General features: G+C 39.0%; 1 protein-coding gene across 3 annotated transcripts in view; it reads right to left on the bottom strand.

The window, feature by feature from the left end:
• Positions 1–673: 673 nt before the first annotated feature.
• The window catches only part of cpeb3 (cytoplasmic polyadenylation element binding protein 3), a 34,216-nt gene continuing 13,425 nt past the window's right edge, over positions 674–21,464 (bottom strand). For 2 of the 3 annotated variants that reach the window (XM_088422231.1, XM_088422232.1), the window contains exons 4-11: positions 18,554–18,610; positions 13,428–13,451; positions 11,595–11,762; positions 10,260–10,349; positions 4,933–5,051; positions 3,609–3,723; positions 2,767–2,948; positions 674–1,268 (exon numbers count right to left, since the gene is read on the bottom strand). In XM_088422231.1, coding sequence (XP_088278357.1) covers positions 1,041–1,268; positions 2,767–2,948; positions 3,609–3,723; positions 4,933–5,051; positions 10,260–10,349; positions 11,595–11,762; positions 13,428–13,451; positions 18,554–18,610 — 983 coding nt within the window. In that variant the 3' untranslated portion in view covers positions 674–1,040. The remainder of the gene's footprint in view (positions 1,269–2,766; positions 2,949–3,608; positions 3,724–4,932; positions 5,052–10,259; positions 10,350–11,594; positions 11,763–13,427; positions 13,452–18,553; positions 18,611–21,464) is intronic. The other variant, XM_088422233.1, reaches the window with a different exon arrangement.

Consider the following 21,464-nt stretch of genomic DNA (forward strand, 5'->3'; position numbering starts at 1 on the left):
TTGGTAGCGCCTGCGGATGTCTTCTCCGGTGATGGGAAAATGAAGCACTTGCAATAGTTTTTTTTACTCTTTTAAATGCTACTCTTAGTTCGGAGATAAAGGATAGTGCAATGGAATTTAATTGCATCTCCGCTGCATCTTTAAAGCAAGAGTGCCACCTTGAGGACCTAAAATATATCACAAGAGCTTCATGAGGCTCCATTTTTCCAGAACTAGTTTTCTCTTGCACGCAAAGTGTGTGTACTTCTGGTATTTGATCATATCACCGATTTAGCAGCAAAGCCGTTACAGCATTACATTTAGAAAATGCTAAGAAAATGTAACTTTACAAAAAACTAAAGACATAGAAATTATTACTAATCTGTTTGCGCGTATAATTATAACTGTGTTATACGTTATTATTTTGGGGCATTACACCCCCCGCCCCCTCCCCCCATTTGTTTTTTTTATTCCACCCAGTTTCTGAGTGCACTTGTTTAACTGCTTTTGCTGACTGATTTTCTCTTGGGGCCTATACTGTATATAGTGTACTTATGACTATACTGTATATGCGTATATATACATATATACAGTATGTGTATGTAATGTATATTAATATGTATTGATGGATACATATATATATATATATATATATATATATATATATATATATATATATATATATATACCCTTTGAAAATAAGTGCGTGCGCTTTAAATTAAAATAATCTATACGTATAGACAGGTACAAAACTAAATTAATATATTTTTTTAAATATTCATAAGGATCCACCTCTATCGTCATGGAGGGAGTTCAGCAGGAGCTCAAAGAGTGAAATGAGAGTAGTCAAGTTACATCCAACGTGTGTGAAGTGGTGTGCTAAAGTGCAAATTTGAAATTTTCACTTCTCGCATCGTTTCATCAGACATGTGACAAAAAGTTGGGCTGGAGCGTGTGAAGGTGGGATGCTTTGCGTTATTTCTCATGATTAGCTTATGGGTGGAGGGGCTATTTTGTGTGTGTATGTATCTGGAGAGCGCAAGGTCGGGCAGACACACTACTCAGCTCCAGCGGAACGACACGTGGCGCGGGCGGTCGCCTCCCTCCTTCACGAGCGGCTTGTGGAACTCTCGGCCGGCCCGCGAGTGGATGCTGGCCCAGCAGTACTCGCAGTAGTACTGCAGACATGTGACGTTGGCACAGAAGAAGGGGGCAAACTTCCCCCCGCAGCGGGCCCCCTGACACTCATCACACATCTGATCGTCAAGCACATACGGCTTCACCTCCACCTGAAAGGAAGATCCAAACGAAACAATCATTCATAAAGGTGCCGTTGGGTAATTTGGATTTTTCTTTCTTCTATCACCGACCGCGGAAAGAAATGAGGGCATAGTCGCTATGGTGACGGCGTCTTGCAGGCATGAATGCAAACTTTTCATTTTAACTATGAAATATGAATATTGGAAAAGAAAACGAGGTATTTTTGTTACACGTGAGAGAGTTCTTTGGATGAGATTTTTGTCTTGGTGACATGAGCGGCTTTTAAGGCAAAGAGAGATGATTTTTTTATATGTTAAATTTTATTTTAGGGCGTGAGAGGATTTCTAAGATTTTTTGTTATTGTGATAATTTTGTTTTATCAGCGTGGATAGGTTTTGTTATGTTAGTTTTTTTGGTAAGTATGACTATGTGTGAACGGTTTTGCTGTGGATGTGAGTTTATTGGTGCATGTGGTGTGAGTAAGTAAGTTGTAAGTGAGTAAGTAAGTAAGTAAGTGAGTATCAGAAGATCTTGTTCACAGTGTAGTTTTATTTGTATGTGTGAGAATTTATGTGTGATAGTGCTGGAGATGTTTTGCTGTGTGTGCTTTCTGGTGTGGTTAAGTGTTTTTGTGCTGTGTGAGAGTTATTTCGGTGTGTGACTGTGTGTATTAGAGTGTTTTATTCTTTTTGTGTAATGAGTGTGAGTTTTGGAGTGAGAGTTAAAGGCTTGTAAATGAACAGTAGAGGTTTTGTCAGGTGAGCGATGGTTATTGATTTGGGTGAAAGAGAGGCTTTTGTTATGGATGTGATTTAGTTTTGTCTTCTTGGTTGAGTGAGAGGGATTTTGATTGAGTGTGCGAGGTTTCTTTGTGATTGTGAATGTTTCTTGAGGCAAATGTTATTTTTGGCCAGTACAGTCATGATTCCCATAGCCGCCTGTCGGTCATCACTCTGTGATGCCGTAGTTGGCGCAAACTTGGGCGCTGCAATATGACTACTTACCCAGGATGAGTTGACCCTTAATCGACTTTGCTTTGTTTACTGGGGCACAGTCACCAAAATATTCCCTCAACGTTGAAGCATAGAATTACTCAAAACATCATGGTTTGCCGAAAGAACTAAGATTTAGAGGGAATAAGCAGTGAGTTACACTCAAAGTTGTGTCTTAGCTGTCTGCTATTGTCCACACAAAATAGGTGGGGACAGTGAGGGCCCCCGCCCTAAAGAGGCTCAGTGTTCTGGCTGACAACCAGTCTTGTTCGGTCACAATCTATGCATGTGCTATTGGTTAGCGTTCCTCACAAAAGCACCCTACAGTAGAGCTCGGGTGGGTCTACATCTATAGGGATGAACTATAATTAAACCAATCGTGTGTGTCTGCAACTGAAAACACGTGCTGGCTCGCGGTGATGAGACAGCCCAAGCGAGCCTCCCTCCACCATAATGAATGTTGTGATGATCACGTAGGTTGTGGTTAACATGCTTCCTTTGAATATATAGAGACGGGCAACGTGAACTTACTCACCCTTTTGTCGATGTCATTGTGTTGCAGCTGAACAAAGCGAGCACTGATGGCGGCAATGTAGCTCTGCTGGTTGGAGAAAGCCACACGGCCCGCCCCTTTTGGGTATTTGAGCTCCGGATCGGTGTCGATGCCCGCGTAGCAAACGCCTCCGTACAGCCGATCCATGATCATAGCCAGCTCCACTGCAGCGAGAGAAAGAGACGGATGATTGTTGGAAAATTCTTAAGAATATTTCTCGGAATTGTACATAACAAACTCATGATAATTACAAACCTTCATATATACTACTCCAGGGGTGTTCAAACATTTTGCAAAGAGAGCCAGATTTGGGTGAGGTGAAAATGTGGGTGGCTGACCATTGTAAATTTTGGTCAGACATTCTATTTTTTTTTTTACATGGAACACCTATTAATCGAAACGCATTTAAGCAAATCACTGCCTTTCGTATTCTTCTTCATTATGTCTTTGGGTTCATTAGAAACATTATATAACAATGGCGAATAAATCTGATTCAAAACAGTTAAATAAGTAACAGTATTTAGCAGTGAAACTTACATTTCATATATGAAATATAACCACTGGCGATTACTAAATGTGCCATGAACGTTTAAATTCAATAACAATGAAATAGGTTAAAAAAAAAAAATCACATACTGGACAGAATGCTGCTGCCCTCTGGTGTGTGAATGTGAAATTACATCTAGCATGTATGTTATGCACTGGTAAACAGGGCTACAGGTTTAGACATTAATTTTATGACAGATCTGTGGGTCGAATAAAATGGACATATGTATCGGAAAGCCATTTTAGAAACTTTGGAGGCCATTAGGTATAGCAGCTACCTGCACGCAGAGGCCGGGGCACTCCTCCTACAAAGATGGTCTTGCGAGGGTCCAAAGGCTGGGAGCCATCCATGACAAAGTCACTGTCACTTAGGTTCCATGGACGGATCTGGACCTTTGGGGAGGGAAGAAAGCAGAGAAAACTGATGTCAAAATTGACACCCAATTCCTCTCTTCTGTTCAAAGTCTGCAAAAGATTTTCCAGATGGATTATTCTGTGTTAAGTACCTCAAAATTCACTGTATATAGTGTATTTGGGAGAAACAGACTGCAAGGCTTTATCACCTTGAGTGAGGGGCAGTTAGTAAAATGCCGTCAGCACACTGCAGGGAGCTATATTACAACAAAACAAATAACAATGGGGCAGAGGAAGTGGGGTCTGAGATATGAGATATATAAGTGACTGTTAAAATTTTGTTCTGAATCCTACAATAAGCAACAAGCCAGTGCAATGACGATAGGACAACAGTCATGTGGTTAAACCTATGGGCTCTAGACCAAATCATATTCTCAAGTAACTTGTGACAGCCAAGTTTTGTCAAAAGGTGACAAGAAATTTGTAATAGTCAAAAAGTGAGGAGACCAAAGCATGAAAGATCATTTTTACTTTAAAATTGGTTCATATGGACATTTAGATGTGGAAAATGCTAGAAAGAGTTAAGCTTTAATGTGTTTAAAAAAAAAAAAAAAAAAACATGATCTGATCCTTTGGCCCAAAGGTTTCTCACGGTGTGATCCTTCTCAGATGGCAACTTGAGAAGCCAACCTGTCAGAGGCAACAATTTCATCCTTCAGTTTTTAACTGCACTGAGTTTTGGAATGGCCGATATTTGAGTGATATATATATATATATATATATATATATATATATATATATATATATATATATATATAGAATAGTGAATAGTCAAACCAGGCATATAATTGACGACTATTGAAATCCATTGGGAGGAAAGACATTTTATTTCATTCATTCTACATTTGTAAATTAAATGATTGGTTATTGATGATCAGTATTTTTTTTCTGGCCAAAATCGTCAGACAATAAAAAAAAAAAAAGAAACATGTTTCCCCATTGAAATGAGTAGAACAACTTTAAGTCTGTTTGAGTCCCCAAAAAACAAGTTTTTACTATGAATAATTGTATTCAACAGAAAACACACATTACTAATATAACTCTATTGGTGCATGCACGTTGGCCAATAGGGCAAATTATAATCCATAAATACATGGGGGCCACAATATAGCTGCAGTAAATTAGTGCTTTTTCACAAAGCATTTACTGTAAGAAGATAAAAAATAAAAGCTTTGTGCCTCATCTCACCGGCTTGTCTTTGATGGTAGGACTGGACACACACAGGTAGAGCTTGCCGTCCTCCTCGATACAGGCATCAATCAGGGCCTGAACAGAGGTCTCTTCTTGGAACAGCAGGAAGGCATAACCTGGGAAATTATGACAATCTTTTGCATAAGAGTCAAAACGAGGACTGCACAATTAATCGAACTTTAATCACGATCATGATAAATTTAGCTGATCCTTGGCATTATTAACACTAAAAAATGCTTTAAAAAATCATCCCATATATAGATGGCAGTAAATGGAGTCTACAGCATACAAATGATCTAAATTCTTTCAAGCATTTTTAAACAGACTCTTCATCTCTTCTCAATGTGGTGCTCGCCAGGAATTGTTTACGGTATTTAGGCCACGGTATTCCTTTTCAGACGAATCATAAAGGTGTTTGTACCGGTGAACTTAGTTCACCTGCCATGTTCGTCTGCCATGTTTTCCACTCGTGAAGAAAGGCCGGAAAATACGCATTGTGGAGTATCTGGTCCGCGTGGATTCCGCACGGAGGGGCGTGGTTGCCAAAAAACGTCATTTTGACAAGTGGAGTCGTGCGGAGATCGCGGACGCATCAAGCATAAAGCACGCTTAACATTTGAAGACAGGATAAAAGTAAAAAAAATGAAAGATGGATGAAAGATGCGAAAAATTGATAGAAGTCTGACAATGAACTACAAAATTATAGATTTGGCAATTTATTTCTTTTTCCTTTTTTATTTTGTTGGATGGTTTGTTTTTAACTTCAGTCAGATTGTGGATTGCACAACAATTTTTTTTTTATATTTACATCCTAGACATAGATTTGCGATAGTGTAAATTCCCAGGTTGTGAAAAATTTCCGGCTGCAAACATGATTTTGTTGTAGAGGAGTTCTACTGTATTTGAAAGGGAGCCAGATATAGTTCAGTGATGTCTTAGAGGCAAAAAGAAAAGGAAAATCAGTCAGTCACTCCATGCCATTGAATTATTTAGCACTGGGAGCCTGACGTTTCCCCGAGGTCAGCACCATTACGCATGAGGAAAGATCAGCTCAAGCATGCTACACTCATTCAACAACACAAAGAAGGTTTTGGATTATTAAGGCGCAGAAATAACTAATATTTACGAACACTTAAGATGTTTTGCGATGACTTTTAGAGCGGTCTCCTCAAATAAGGACATGAGCTTTGAGGATCATGATTCAAGTAAGTATATAAATGAGTACGTAATTCAGTGAGTTAGTTCGTCCATCTGTCTGTCCGTCCATTCATCCATTCATTCTTACAAGCTTATCCTCGAGTCAGCTATAGAAAATGGATGATGGATGTAACACTTTTTTCCCCCCAGTTTATTGATGAAAAATGTTTCATAAAGATAAATCAATCTGTGTCCCAGAACAACAAATTTGACTGCATTAACCGCATTCCCCCCAAAAAGTGTTTCAAAGTGTTTTACTTTCAAAAACCTTGAAACGCACACAACTGAGGCAGCCAATTCATTCAAGTGTATACACTCTAGCGTGTATCGAGGCGTGAGCATGTGCTGCCGGCAAAAACAAAAAGGGAAAGAAGTGGCAGCCACACTAAGATTGCTACAGCACTGAAAGGGACTATTTCACTATTTGTGTGTCAGGCAGGAGTTGTGCTTGTCGTCTTTTACCCCAAGCAGTGATTGGTATTCAAATGAAAGGACATGGACTTGGACTTTAAGATGATTTGAGGTTGGGAGTTGTCATCATAATTTCTCATCAATCTGGGGAGCATTATACAATATAAAATGGGATTGCCATAAAGAGCTGTTGGACATCCCATCTCAGCAAAGCAAAAGAAGTGCAGTCTTAACCAATTAGGAAAAAAACGCAGGGCGTGAAATGGCAGAGCTGGCCAGTAGCTCACAATCTTCCTCAAGAGGGAACAAAATGTTCCTTGACCCCGGGCAAAAGAGCCAAGAATGGAGGGCAGACGAGTGACTCATGGGAGGGAAGTGGGTAAGTGAGAAAAGGTAGAAAAGCAATAGCATAGCACCTGGTATTGTTTTTTTTTTTCTTTTTTTTTGTGACCGCAATCGAGGTATAACGAACATAAAATGCTAATGTGTGGCCTTGAAGTGGATTTAACGGATGCACTCTACTGTCCAGAGAAAGCTAAAAATGCATAATAAATAGCCACAGATTAGTACGTTTTGCTTTATTATTTTCACGTGAAAAAAAACGCTCCCTGCCCCTACTTTTTAACTTTGAGCACCCGCCCTTCCAAAAGTCTCAGTATGCCCCCTGCCTAGCTACCCATGTTGGTTGGTCTATTACCATAATTAGATCTCTGCACCTTACATATTTTTTGAGGATTACTTTGATTTACAAAGATCTCTTGGTCTTTGCAAAGCAAAGCACTGTACAGTACTGAATACCAGAAACCGAGAACACACATCTGCAGTAGCTTGTGCTGCAGATTTATATGACCAGAGAGGTGGGGGGCAGGGTTGTGGCCGCAGCATCATTTTCCACCCTAAAGATTATTGTTTACAGTCAGAGTCCCTCGTGCCTTATTGTAGCTCAAACAATAACCTTCCTGAAATAAGGGCCAACTTTGTCAAAACAGGAAAGGATGGTTTAACTTAGAGGAGCCTGGTTGTTAATCAAAACAGGGACTAGAAAAATTTAACTCACTCACTGCCATTGACGGCAATAGACGAAAAAGATCCATTTTTACTGTGCTGGCTCTGAGTAAACTAATGAATTCACTGCCATTGATTGCTATTGGTGTCAAAGATCCATTCTTACTGGGCTGACAAAAAGTGGTGAATAAGTGAACTCAACTGACTGCCATTGAGAAGTATAGCCGTACAAGATCAATTTTTACTCGGTTGGCAAAGAATACAGTAGAATATGGTAACTTGTTCACTGCCATGGATGGCAAAAGAGGTCAAAGATCATTTTTTTACTCGTCTGGCAGAGAATAAGTTCATTTGTTCACTGCCATGAACAGCAAAAGATGTCAAAGACCCATCTTTACTGGGCTTGTAGGGAATATGTTAACTCATTCACCGACATTGACGAATAGATGAAGATCAATTTTTACTGGGCTGGCACAGGATAAGTTAACTCGTCCAGTCCAATTGATGACAATAGATGTCAAAGATCCATTTTTACAGGGCTGGGAGTGAATATGTTAAGTCACTCATTGCCATTGATGGAGATAGACATCAAAGATTCATTTTCACCGGGGTGGACGTGAATGTCACCCAAATCACTACCATTGACACCAAACAAACAAAGAAACCTACAAAGGGGAATAATGAAAACGTTACAGAATGAAGGTAAATAGGCTAAACTTTAATGCATCTTTCTATCTTCAGGTTACTAAAGTGCTTTTATATGCTTTTATGTCACCAGGTTACTAAAGTACTTTTAAATGCTTTTATATGCTTATATGTCACCAACTCAAACGGTGAAATAAGGAACAAATGTTGTCATTCAATGAAACAAAAGCTCACACTGATAACTACACACTTCAACAGTGTTGCATGATACTTTCCCGAAAACAAAATAAATGGTTAAGTTTTCCAAAAATGTTGAAACCTAAGTTGTCCTCAAAATCTGAAATGACACATAAGAGGTTTGCAACCTTTTAGTCTTTTCAAAGCCCTCAATACAGTAACTTTTAGGTTTGTCAGTTCATACATTTTTATTACCATGCCAAAAAACTGAGACAACCACCTTAATTGTGTTTGTGTTCATCAAAAGATGGCATTAAGATATGGCTGTAGTGGATTACATTGTGCAGAAGTATGATTTTGCTAAGAATTATGCCATTTTTACACACTGAAAGCGAGTGTTCACACGATTTTGCCTTCTGATTTAAAGCCCAGTCACAGACCAAAATAGCTCCTTAACATTTGCAGCATCGACCGTGATGACTACGCTTGGTGATATAGGGCGGAGGTACCTGACATCACCTTAGGGACCGGACTTCATTGTGGTTGCCATGACATCACAGACGTCTGAGAACTGAAGGCTGGCCTGCACTTGTGCCATGATATATATTTTTTTTCATGCCAGAGAATTATTTATAGAATATCAGAAGCATTCACAGAACGTTAGAAGAAAAATAACCGGTTCACATAATCAACATGCACGAAGTGACGTTCAATTTGCAATTGGTCTCCACTGGTGCTCGACTAAAAATACTTGCTCCTCTATTTTCCTGTCTGGCTGATAACAAACAGGTTACTGTAGCAAGCGGGCACACAGCTGACAAGATCAAAGACAACAATTGGTTGTAAAACCAAAACAAAAAGAATATTCTAAAAACACTCATGAGCAATTAGTAAAACCGACAAGTGATAATTAAGTGATCCATGCTTTTTATGTTGAGGCAGCATGGTTCAGTGGTAGACTCATTGTTTCCCAACTGAGAGGTTGTGTGTTCGATCCCCCGACCATTGTGACCATATCGAAGTGTCCTTGAGCAAGACACTGAACCCCTAGTTGCTCCTGATGCTGTGTATATACATTAATCAAGGTATCAGTGTAAAACGCTTTGAGTACCTAGCGTGGAACATTGCTATACAACATACAGTAAGTGTAAATGCATTTACCACTTAAATTGTTCCGTGTCCACTGTTACAAGATAGTGCTGCATCCCAGCACAACAGACTGAAAAAAAACTCTTTGGAAACAACAATTCCCAAATGGTGAATACGGTTTAAAAAAAAAGATACGACAAACTAACAGACTCCACTCCTTTACATTGGCACCATTCCTCCGCTGTTGCAAGCTAATTCCTCTCAAAGATTATCATATTTTTGCTGCTGGGTGTAACGTTAGCAGAAGCAACCATTTTGACAAGGAATCTACCCAATGCAGCAAAATAACAATGTTGTGAAACAGGTGCGGGAAAGAGGTCCTCTAGATGTGGGGTATTACTATGTGTATGGGGAATGCTAGTTAATAGTTTCCCTAATATGACAAACAACAGCTCCTGGGCCAGAGGGCTTGATGAAGATGACGTTGCTACTCTCATTCCTTCCTTCCTGCAAAAGCTACCCTCCAGGTTGTTGAGGAAAACATTGACCTGCCTAAGATAATGTTCCAATAAACAGCCAAGAGGGTGAAATTTTATGGTGTTACGATTACTGCGGCTGGGCTACACAGATGAACAGACAACGTGATGCTTTCTCAGTATGAGCTATGATTTCTGGGTCACATGGAACAGTTTAGGAACCCTGTGGTGGTGAAAAACATCCAAGGTGATACATTATTTATTGGTGTAGTCTTTGATGTCAGGTGGGAAAATACAGCTTTTGTTTGGACAAACTAATGTTACCTTTAGGCGGGAAGTAGGATTTGCTCTCGGCTTTGTGGGGCCAGTCGACTACCAGGTGTCCATAGCGACGGAAACTGTTGGTGATCTCATCTGTTGAAATAATGAAAAAGAGGGGAGGGCAGTAATTGTTGCGCTCATGCGTAATGACTAATATACATTACCACAAGACAAAGTACAGCATGCCATATTTTCTTCAATATTTGGATGGACAGCCACAATCAACGTAAAATAGCCACTATTTGGGTCAATTTCACCAAACTTTCTGGGTTGAATTGCACTAAGGCACTCCCTAAAATTTGTCATTTTGAACAAGACAACCTCAGAAATTGGATTCTTTTTAGTGCTGTCGAGAGATTTAAAAATTGAGGGATTATTTAAAATATGTAGCATTTCATCTAATTAATCTTTTTTTATCTCACCTAAAAAATCTTAGAAAACCCCTTCATGAGAGTTTTCATTTTGAATTGATATAGAGATGTTGTGTTGTTGCGGCAGATCAAAAGATAAACAACAAAACAGTGGCTTCAGTCATCCATTATCTTTGACAAACGTTAAAAGATACAGTTATAACCATTGACCTTCTGCTGTATTTTAGACACTATAGTCCCAAGTACAGGCTGCAACCTTTTATTTCAACCATCAGGGCATATGTGGAGTCTTTTCTATTTCAATCCCCAAATATTTAGAAAGAAACCCATTAAAAAAAAAAAAACATCGTCCATTTTGTCTATCGCAGACTTGCTCAAATGAGAGTGGTCTCGAGTTAGCTTGGCAAAGAGCTTTTCTAAGGCTGACTAAATTAATGTCCTTGTTACTATCGTTAGCTGTAGCTGCAGTCACAGCTGGGTGCTTCACATTTATGTGGTAGGCTAAACTTGAGCTGCTTTTATAAGCAAACCACACAAAGAATGGAGCCTATCATGTTATGTCAAAAGCAATGACGATCAGTGTCCGCTTCAGGTTATGAATGACCTTTGTTTTCTAACCCCCAACAACTCAAACACAAGAAAGCATGATGTATTCAAATTTAACTAAATAACAAACAGAAAGCAGATAGTTAGGGATTTAAAATTCGTTTAACACAATTAAAAAAAAACAACAATTTAACTATGACTGTAAATAATTGACCTTAATTAATCTGACCCCACTAGTTATTTTACACAAAACAACACAGAATGTTCTGTTAAGTTGAACCACATAGTTGGGTTATTTTTGAACGGTTGTTTATAAAGTGTACATTTTAAAAATGTGAAAGTATGATAAGTTCAGTACACTAATTTTGAATGGCATCGGCAAGATTTATTTACTTCAAAAGTAGCATAATAAACAATTTACCTTCATCTATATCAGGAGGTAGGCCTCCAACAAAAACCTTGCGGGAGTAGCGCTCCATTCTCTCTCCGTTCTGACAGCGGGTTGGCGAGTGCAGGCCGGGGGTCAAGGAGAGGTCACCGTGGCCATCATCAAGTAAACCATCTTCAAAGGGAAAAAGGTAGGAACGACCTACCGAAGAGGGGGAAGGCAGGAAGAAGAGCAGAGGGACCGATGGGGGGATAAAACACGAGAGAGCAGATCAGAATGAATGTAGGAGTGGGACAGACGTCCTCAAGGTTTTTGACGCCTTTTCCCTCACGCCAAGTTCCAAGTATGTCAAAACAATTTCAAATTGTGAGGTTAACCTGCGAGTTGCTCATTGGTTGTGCAGATTTCACTTTGAGATCCCTACGAATCTCCTGAGATCCTTCTCAAATCTCAACAACTAAGAGTTGCTCATTGTGAAAGTACTAGCGAGACTCCAACTGAGGACCGGCCCTAGCAGGTGTGGGGTCATAAGCGAAATTTGTATTTTTTGGTGCCCCCCTTTGTCAGTGATTTTGATATGTTTGCAAAAGTTGAAGTTTTATGAACAGCTTTAGTTATTAAGAACATCACAATTTTAAAGTGTAAAATGAAATGTTTTCATCATTTCATTGATGTTGAATATCATGGGTGTGGCATCTAATTTTACTTTACTTTTTCTCATCTTTTATTTCACTCTTCAAAAGATTGACAGTTCATCAAGAAGATTAATTCCTTATATCAGTCACTGGCAATTGGCTGCATTAAATAATGTATTTACATGCGCTAACTGACTTCTAATGTGAAATACTTTGACTAAAAATGTAAAATTTTGCTATGGGGTATTCATCTTGTTTTCACATACCAAATTGCAAATGTTATAAAATTAGAGCAATTTACAGCAAGTAAATTAGGCACCTAAGGGTTAATTCAAAGCAGGTAATGCACAGTGTGCAAAATTGGTCAGGAATGTTGATGATTTCAAATAGCAAGTAATAATTCTTTGTTTAAATAGATTTATATTGAAGGTGACTTTTCAGCCGAATTATGGTGCCCCCTATAGTCCAAAGAACCCTTACTGCCCGTCTTGCCTTATGGATGAGCCGGCCCTGGTCCAACTAACGGAATCAGTTTCTCTGTGTATTTTTAAAATACTTGGCCATGACGATGAATCCAATTCTGATGTGCCAAGACTGGCATAAAGAGCGTGATGGAAATGGAATTGTTTCTTCTCTATTACACCAAAATAAATCACTGCCTGACAGGTTAAAACGCCCATCCATTTTCTGTAGTGCTTGTCCTCATCGGGGTGACAGATAAACTGGAACCAATCCCAGCTTACTGTGTGCAAGAGATGGGATACACACTGAACTGGTTGCCAGCCAATCTGAGGGCAGGTCAAAACCTATTTCGTACGTTAATGCATTATCTCTAAAATGCTAATTTCCTGTAATGAAAATTGCTTGCTCTATAGGATGGCTTCTAGGGTCACTATAGTGACTTCAAACAACTTATTATCTATCTACTTTGCGTCCGTAGTTGAAAAGAAGCATGTTCATACCATTGCAATGGGTTATAAGGTGTATTATAATGGTTATGATAGATATGTAGAAGGAAATAGTGCAGACATTGCTGGTTTATCAATATAGCCTCACGAGGGTGGCAGGCTTGCTTGTGCCTATCCCAGCTGACTTCGGGCAGCAGGCTGGGGACACCCTGAACTGGTTGCCAGCCAATTGCAGATATTAGAATTACTCATTTTTTCCAAAGGGAATACAGCACTGATGTGAGCAAAGCAAGCAGGAGCCGAAAGGAAGAGCTACATATTACCTCTTCTGCGGCCAAAGCTCCGGGCTGCTTGTCGGGAAAGTGAGGAAAAGAAAGACAGATGAGAGACAGGGGGGTCAGGGCATTAACAGGAGTAGGGGAGATACGAAGACATTTTGCGGAAATAACACCAATCTAGGGACATCACAAAGACAACAGTAAAAACACAAATGGCCATTCCTAAACTTGTTTAACCAAAGGAAGAGGATTTTTAAGCTGCTGAATGCAAACTGCTGCACTTGCCTTCGCAAGCCTCTTCATGGAACTGGCTGACGTATTTTGTAGCCTCACGCAATAACAGACACTAGGATCGAAGCTTAATGAACCAGCAATGGCTGACATTTATGCTAATCTTCAAGTTTATTCACAAATGGGACAATAAAGCAGAGTACACACATGACTTAAAGGAGGCCTAGTTAGTCATTATCATGACCTTGGTGAAATATTACAATTTGCGCTCTGGTCAGGAATGGAAACATGTGGATGAGTGGAAACTTCCCACAGGGTATGTAGAGTGGGTGGAAGGAGACTGGCATGCGGAATAGAGATGGACAGGCTGTGGCCTCAAGGCTCATGTTCAATCAATGGAAAGTTAAAGCCACAGCCTTTACTTTTAACAACTTGTTATCATCGAGAGTAGACCTGAGCATTACATAGTCCTTGGGCCACATATACATATATAATTGGCCGTCACACTCTTGTTATGAAGCAAAAATTAAAGGGATATTTTACTTATTTTGCCATTTCTGCAATAAAAAGTGAACATTATTTCTACGATTGGATAGTTTCATTTTTAATATACAGTACAACTAAAAACTTGGGGAGTTAATCTCCAAACCTTCTTTAGCATAATGTTCTATTTACTCGCACTTGTCTAAACGTATCATTCTGAAGACTATTACATTTGTGGAATATGAGTTAAGCAGCAATCCGCCTGTTTCTATCGTTCTCAAGGGGAGGCCATTTTGCCCATTGCTATCGACTGAAAATGACATCAATGTTGTGCAGGACTCAGATAAGGACCAATCAAGGCTCACCTGTTTTATGAGTTTATTCATGTGAAATTTACAAGCTGAGCATTGAATGGTTGTTATTGAATCCTGAACAAATTGCCATGCAATTTTGTTGCCAGCAAGTGACAAAATGGCCACTCCTCGAGATTGGATCCAAACGTGAATTTTACTGATAATTTCATATTCCACAAATGCAATATCAATAATAATACAGTTTAGACCACAGGGGTTGCATGGAACATGTTACTGTAAAATAAAAAAATAAATACAAAATGGGATTGACTTCCCTTTTAAATAACATCACAAAATTACATCACATGTGCTCAGAGCTTGGGTAATGACCAATAATGAGCGCTTCCCTGTTTTCTGAATTCAATCATGTAATGTTGGCAAACTGAACGTTACCTGAGCACATCTGATGTCATTTTCAGGCGACAGCAAGGGGCAAAATGTGCTTTTGAAGGTATTACATGTAAAACAATGAAATTATCAATATAATTATAGCCAAAATATTAACTTTTTTTGATGAAAATGAATATGTACACCTTTAAACTTAATGATTAACCACACTGTAGACGTACTTTTTACAAAAGTTGAAATGAATAGTAACATTATCCTAATGTGTATATGTGTCATGTAATTTATCTATGACATTCCAACAAAGGTTTCATGTTCTAGTTGAAGAAGAGTGGCTCACATAAGTATGATCAAAACAATGCCCCTTGGGAAAAGTGCTCTACCAATAACAATCACCTCTAGCCACGTACATAGTATTTAAATGTGGCAAACATGCTACATACGAGACTATCTTCTTAGCAACACTACCCAAGCTCTACTGTGAGATTTATTTTGACACAGTATCTATGGTACTGTATAATTTTCTCCCATAATACTGAACCCAGCCTGTCTGACTTTTCAGCATATGTTGCTGTCCAGGTCGCAGTACCACGGACTGGTTTGGTGGAGGGTTGCTAGTTTCACAGAGAATGCTCATTTCTGTGTTACAGTGGCTAGTAAGAGAAGAACAACAGGGAAATCCAAATATAAATGTACACACTTTTCTCAAAAACAAAAACAGAAGCTTAGAAGATATTCAAACTGGCAGATTCCGTCAAATTACGCTTGGACCTGTACAGATATCATTTTACTCCAATAAAACACTTGAAGCGTAACGTTTTGTGTTACTGATGACGTCTCACGCTTTAAGAGCAAAATACAGTTTTCTTCAGAGAGAGTTAGTGGGTGGATGATGATTTATAGTATCGCATAGCCCTGGCAGGGGTAAGATTTTCTCATGGGATTATTAAAATACTGTTTATCTTGCCTGCACCCTCCTTCACGCACACAAAAAAGTTCAACATGTCTCACTAAATGCTAACAGCAAGAGAAAAAAAAGAGCTCTTTTGGCTCCTTACCTCAAAAACAAATATGGACCTTTGCATTACAAGGGGGCCATTGTGGGATTATTCTCAGGGAATATGTTGTCTCTGAGGCTCCTCTCCTTCACAACGTTTTCATTAAAAAAAGATCTGACTCTCCAATCCCCAAAAATCTGGGCAGGCTGTCTGTAGTTTTGCCCTTTCTCCCCTAGCCTCGGCTGTAACAAAGTCACCTAGCAACTGGGGAAACACAATACAGCGCGGGGTGCAATCCCATGAAGGAGATGGAGATAAATAATGGATTGAGACTACATCTCAGTGTTAGGAGTTTGATCATGGAGCGAAATGAAGTTGGGTGATTTCTTTGGTCGTGATGACTTGCACATCTTTCAGGTGATGACGTAAAGTGAGCCATGGACATTATTACTCTGTCAAGCGAGCCACACCACTAAGTATTTCGCAGACTGACACTTCAAGGGCTATCTGGGGATGGTTCTTACCTTACAACTTACAACTTCTCACAGCTTGGAGCCTAAAGGCTAATGGTGACAAGAAGAAGAAAGTGCTAAAAGAAACTATAAAGTTAAACCAAATCTTCCTTGTCGGCACCTTTCAAAGAGGCGGAAGCTACTTTTGTTGTGACATCTTTGGAAGATCTGGGTTTCCCTTAATGTAATCCCATGACACAACAAGATAAAATCAAACCCAGACAGATTCTCTGTGAATATGTGACTATGAAGCGAATAACATGAGAAAGGTGCAGTGTTGTCAAAAAAGTTATTATTATTATATTGTGTCCAAAGGCACTATAGAATACTGACCAGAAGTTTCAATTTTATTAGCCGTTATTTCTTACATGAATGGTTTGGACAAGTGACTCAAAAGTTGTGTATTATACCCATCGGAAACCAATTCATGCATTTTTAGAAGGCGATCTGTATGAAACCCTGATGGACCTCAAAGATAAAATGATGATGCATGAGGGTGAAGATGGCAACCTGACCTCTTCATCTGGTTGATTATCTGCATGTTGGTAGACCAGCACCAGGAGATTCTAGTCTTACATGTGGGGCTATTTATAGTGATGCTATTCACAGGTCAACTGTGCAAAAAGGTTCATCCTTGGTTTATGGTGTCAGGGAACCCAAGCCCAAATAAAGGGGAAGCAGGTGCTCCAAATGTTTAGTGGCACTGGACACTGTGTTTTGGGACTACCATAGGAAGTGTCAGAAAAGTCCCAGGACTTCTACTCATAAAAGCCTGACAAAGACACTCAGGGACAGCTTTGTCCTGGGACTATTAAAGCCCTCAAAAACAACAAAACAAGAACACACAGAAAAACTAAATAACGATTGCACTTAAGTGAAACTATTCTATTCTACTCTATTCATTGTTCACATTTATTTAATATGCACCACTTGGAGCGGCCTTCCCAATTTCAATAACAATAGAAGCATTCTAATCTGCACCCAGATTAGAGGGGCCTTTTTCTAATTTTTTAAACTATCGAATTACATTGCTCACATGTACAATTCCAATTAATTTTCTCTTAATTAGAAAATAAAATGGACTCTTCCTGTTATCAATGCCCAACATGAATATGCAGATGGACATGGGCTTTAAAATGTGTTTTCAGTTGTTTGAAAACCCTGAAGTGTCTTCACGTTCCCCAGTTGATAACCACTGCTCTAATATATCACTCCCTGCATTTATTATAATTTCTTTAAAGCACTTTTGTTTTCCTACCAATCTGTATCATTACTATTTAGAATGCACAACCACCAAGTCCTGAATAAAAAACAGGCTTTTATTCTTCAGATAAGCAAAGTCATTAGTACAAGCATAAAAATAAACTGTTCAATTAATAACATATAAATAATCAAATATGCTTCAATGTAAATGATGTGACAGACTTGAATGCCCAGAAGTTGAAGAGTATTTTCACCTGTCTGTTTTGGCCAAATTGATTAAGTTTATGCACCTATAATCTATCGGACATGCAGAAACTTTAAGGAACAGTACACTTATTTAGCTATTTTCAACAGTAAAAAGTTTACATTGTGAAGAATCAATATGAAAACTAAATTATTTTCATGTTCAATTAATTGTTTTAAAACACACTTTTCCATTGTTGTTCTAAAGATTACATGCCATGCGCGCTAGGCTCGGGTAACAACGAACCATGGCTCATCTCTTGGTCATGAAATTCGCAAGCTGAGATCTTTAAAGCCATTTTATGTTGACATCAAGAGTTTTTAAAGGTATTATTGGTACATAAAAAATAATTGTCATCCAATCAATTATAGGCAAAATAATATTTTTTTAACTAAAGAAGTAGATCATCCTTTTATACAGAAAACAAACAGTCCCGCCTCTAAGCGTATCACATTATTTACATGAACCAGGAATAACAGGCCATGCAAACAGTCAGTACTAATGTGACCCGGGTACAAATTCCATTCCCATTGTAACACTTAAGTAACAATTCTCTGTCAACCCATCAACGGTCGCCACTGTCGTACTCCACCGATACACACGCATTTGTACTAATTACAGCTCTCTACCGCAAATAGATGCCTTCCCTAATAAGATGCCTAGTGATCATTGCAACTACTTTGGACCTACTCTATATGAGGAAATACACTATTTGTCAAAAGCAAACATGTCACAAAATACCTCTTATAAGCAAATACATAACTCCTCCTATAGCAAGACATTTCAATGAAATGGTACTTACTGTTCAGTGGCATTATGTGTTCGGCTCCAGGATGATGGAAGTTAATGCCCATACGTCCTGGAAAGGAAAAAAAAAAAGCGTGAACAAAAATGGCGAGAACCTTGGTAGACATTTGGTTGATTCTCTTACTACCACAGACAATAAGAAAAGGACACGTGATCAAAGAGCATAAATGGAAAGAACACAAATCCTGTGAATATGATAAAGCTGTTATTCATCACATCTTTGATATGCGCACACACGTATACAGGCAGACGAAAAAACAAAACAAAGGGATCTAAAAGATTGGGAAATCAACAGAGCTTTCATTCTGCTACGGTGACAAAGGCAACCCCTTCAGTCAATGCCTTCACGGGGAATGGTATGGTGTGAGACATTGTCATTCTGGTTCTGAGTCATTCCAACCATACAGTCAGCAGCAAGAAAAACATTTTGATAAATATAATTAACATGAAGAAACTAGTGTTTCCTCTTGGCTGAACATAATTTAGAATGACAACTTGATTTTGGAATGCCGACTACATTTGAACGCACCACTTGTGCTGTAGCGTACAATGACAATAAAAATTTGGGAAAAATGAATAACAAGGAGCAAGCCAATCTGAGGGTGACCACCACTCCGAGGGAACACATCAAAATAAAATCTTGGTAGGGCTATTGCATTGACATAGTATTTGGTGTGTTTGTTTGAAGCTAGCCTACCTAGAACGTTGGTGGTGGTGTGTTACATTACTGTATGTTGTTGCAGCCTACTTAACATGTCGGTGTGCGTCAAATAAAAAAAAAAGTATGAATATCGGATTTAAAAAAAAAAAAATCCTCATATACTTTTTAAGTACAGTACTAGGACCCTTTTTCACCGCGAATTGCCAAAATCCTATCATATCGAAACTTAAATGATCCAGGTGGGTTTCTTTCTTCTTTCACAACATGACTAATCCTCCTTTTCTGATAGCAATTGTGCAGTGTCAATTGAACGTGCAGTTGACAAAAATTCACACATTGTTTTCACCAATAGAATCAATGAACAATGTCAATTGTTCTGTACGGATCACAGAATGAGCCTAATGAAAGCTAACATTCTTCAACACAAATGAACTGTCGTTTAAAAACAATTAGGGATGGTCGACGGCACTTGATTCTCAGTTTTGCTATTTCATGAGGCACAATGTCCAAAATTTACAATGCAAACAGCGATGCAAAACCACTTACTGGTATTTTGAACTTTGCCGACTTGTGCTTAGGGTTGATACAATGTTTAACTCTAAAGCGACATGTATACGATCCAGAAAAGCTGCATGTCACAGGTTGTTGTCGCGCGAACAAGACGGCATGGTAAAAGTTACTGGATTTGGCTGCAGGCACAACATAGTTGATGAGAGAAGGCCTCTTCGTGGCTTGCAGGCAAGTCTTCCAAGCAGTTAGGCCTATGAGAAAATCAATATGACAATATGCCTCAGGCATGAAGAAATGAACAGTGTTTACTTTAGGATTTAGACTCTGCTTTCTCTTTTTCTTTCACCAACAAAATTTGATGATGACGTGATGTTCCAGCGCCAATGGGCAGCTCTGCAGAAAAACATGCTTTGGTCAACAAGAGGGGAGCTTCTTATTTTGCTAGTTATGGTAGGACTGACTGGATTCAGAGTTCAAATCTGTGCTTCTGTTACTTCCTAACTGAAGATTGTAATATAGCATTCTTGTCCATAGGTGTGAATGTGAGTGTGAATGTTGGTTAATCAAGGTGTGTGTTGACTAACCATCAATCCAGGATGTGCACTGCCAAAGTTAGCTTCAGCCTTCTGGTGAACTTAACAAGCTGGTTTGAAATTGGATGGATGCATGGGCATGGCTTGTAATTTTAAGAGAATCCTAAGGTAAATCTCAATAAAATTGTGAACTTCGAAAAATAAAGGAAGATGAATTAAAAAAAAAGACGAATGTGTGCTTGGATATTTCACTGAATCATTTACTGATAAGAGAGAAAACACCATTGTCTATGGCTGTCTATCCTTCTATGAGTAATTTTAGGGGTGGTTGCTTTTCTAATACCTTGAAATAGCTCGGGCTGTCTGCCATCTGCTCCCCCAAAAAGTTGAGCGGGAAGGCCAGAGGGACCCCCCAAATGGACCAAATGGTTACTGCCAAAAGTCTTTAATGCGTATAATTAACAAGGAATCTGTTGGGTAAAATCTCCATTGACAATTACAACATTAGTCATCGTCATGCTGATAGGTGGCGCAAGAATCCTGAACAGTGGAGCTATTTTAGCTAATCTTAAAATTTGACTGGTGAACCTGTCTTAGGAAACGGCTTAGTTCAGGATGGGGTGGAAGGTGGGAAAGGGGTGGAATGTGGTAATGTAAGAATACATTGTAAAAATACAATGTAGAATACACAAGGACTACAACAATAGTAGTGAGTTTGGTGTATCCTTTTAACCAGCTTCAAATCAGTTTTCTAAAACAGGCTTTATCCTGTTTCATTTTTATTAATAGAAATATCCATCCATTTATTTTCAATAGCCACTTATCCTCACTAGAGTCACTGGCGGGCTGGTGCCTATCCCAGCTGTCTTCAGGCAGTAGGCAGGGGACACCATGAACTAGTTGCCAGCCAATGGAAGGGAAAACAGAGACAAAGGGCAAATTGGAGTATCCAATTCATCTACCATGCAGGTTTTTGGGATTGTGGGAGGAAATTGTAGTACCCGGAGAAAACCCTCGCAGACATGGGGAAAACATGCAAACTCCACACAAGAAAGCCAGCACTGGAATTGAACCCGGGACCTGAGAACAGTGAGAAGGGCCTGCTAACCAGTCTTCTTCATTGAAATAAATGATAAATTAATGACAGTTGTCACTGTCATGCTTAATTGAGTTCAATGTATATTTTTAATGTTAAGTTCTTA

Source organism: Hippichthys cyanospilos, chromosome 8 (assembly GCF_059441005.1).
Source record: "Hippichthys cyanospilos isolate Australia breed blue-spotted pipefish chromosome 8, RoL_Hcya_1.0, whole genome shotgun sequence".
Lineage (NCBI taxonomy): Eukaryota > Metazoa > Chordata > Actinopteri > Syngnathiformes > Syngnathidae > Hippichthys > Hippichthys cyanospilos.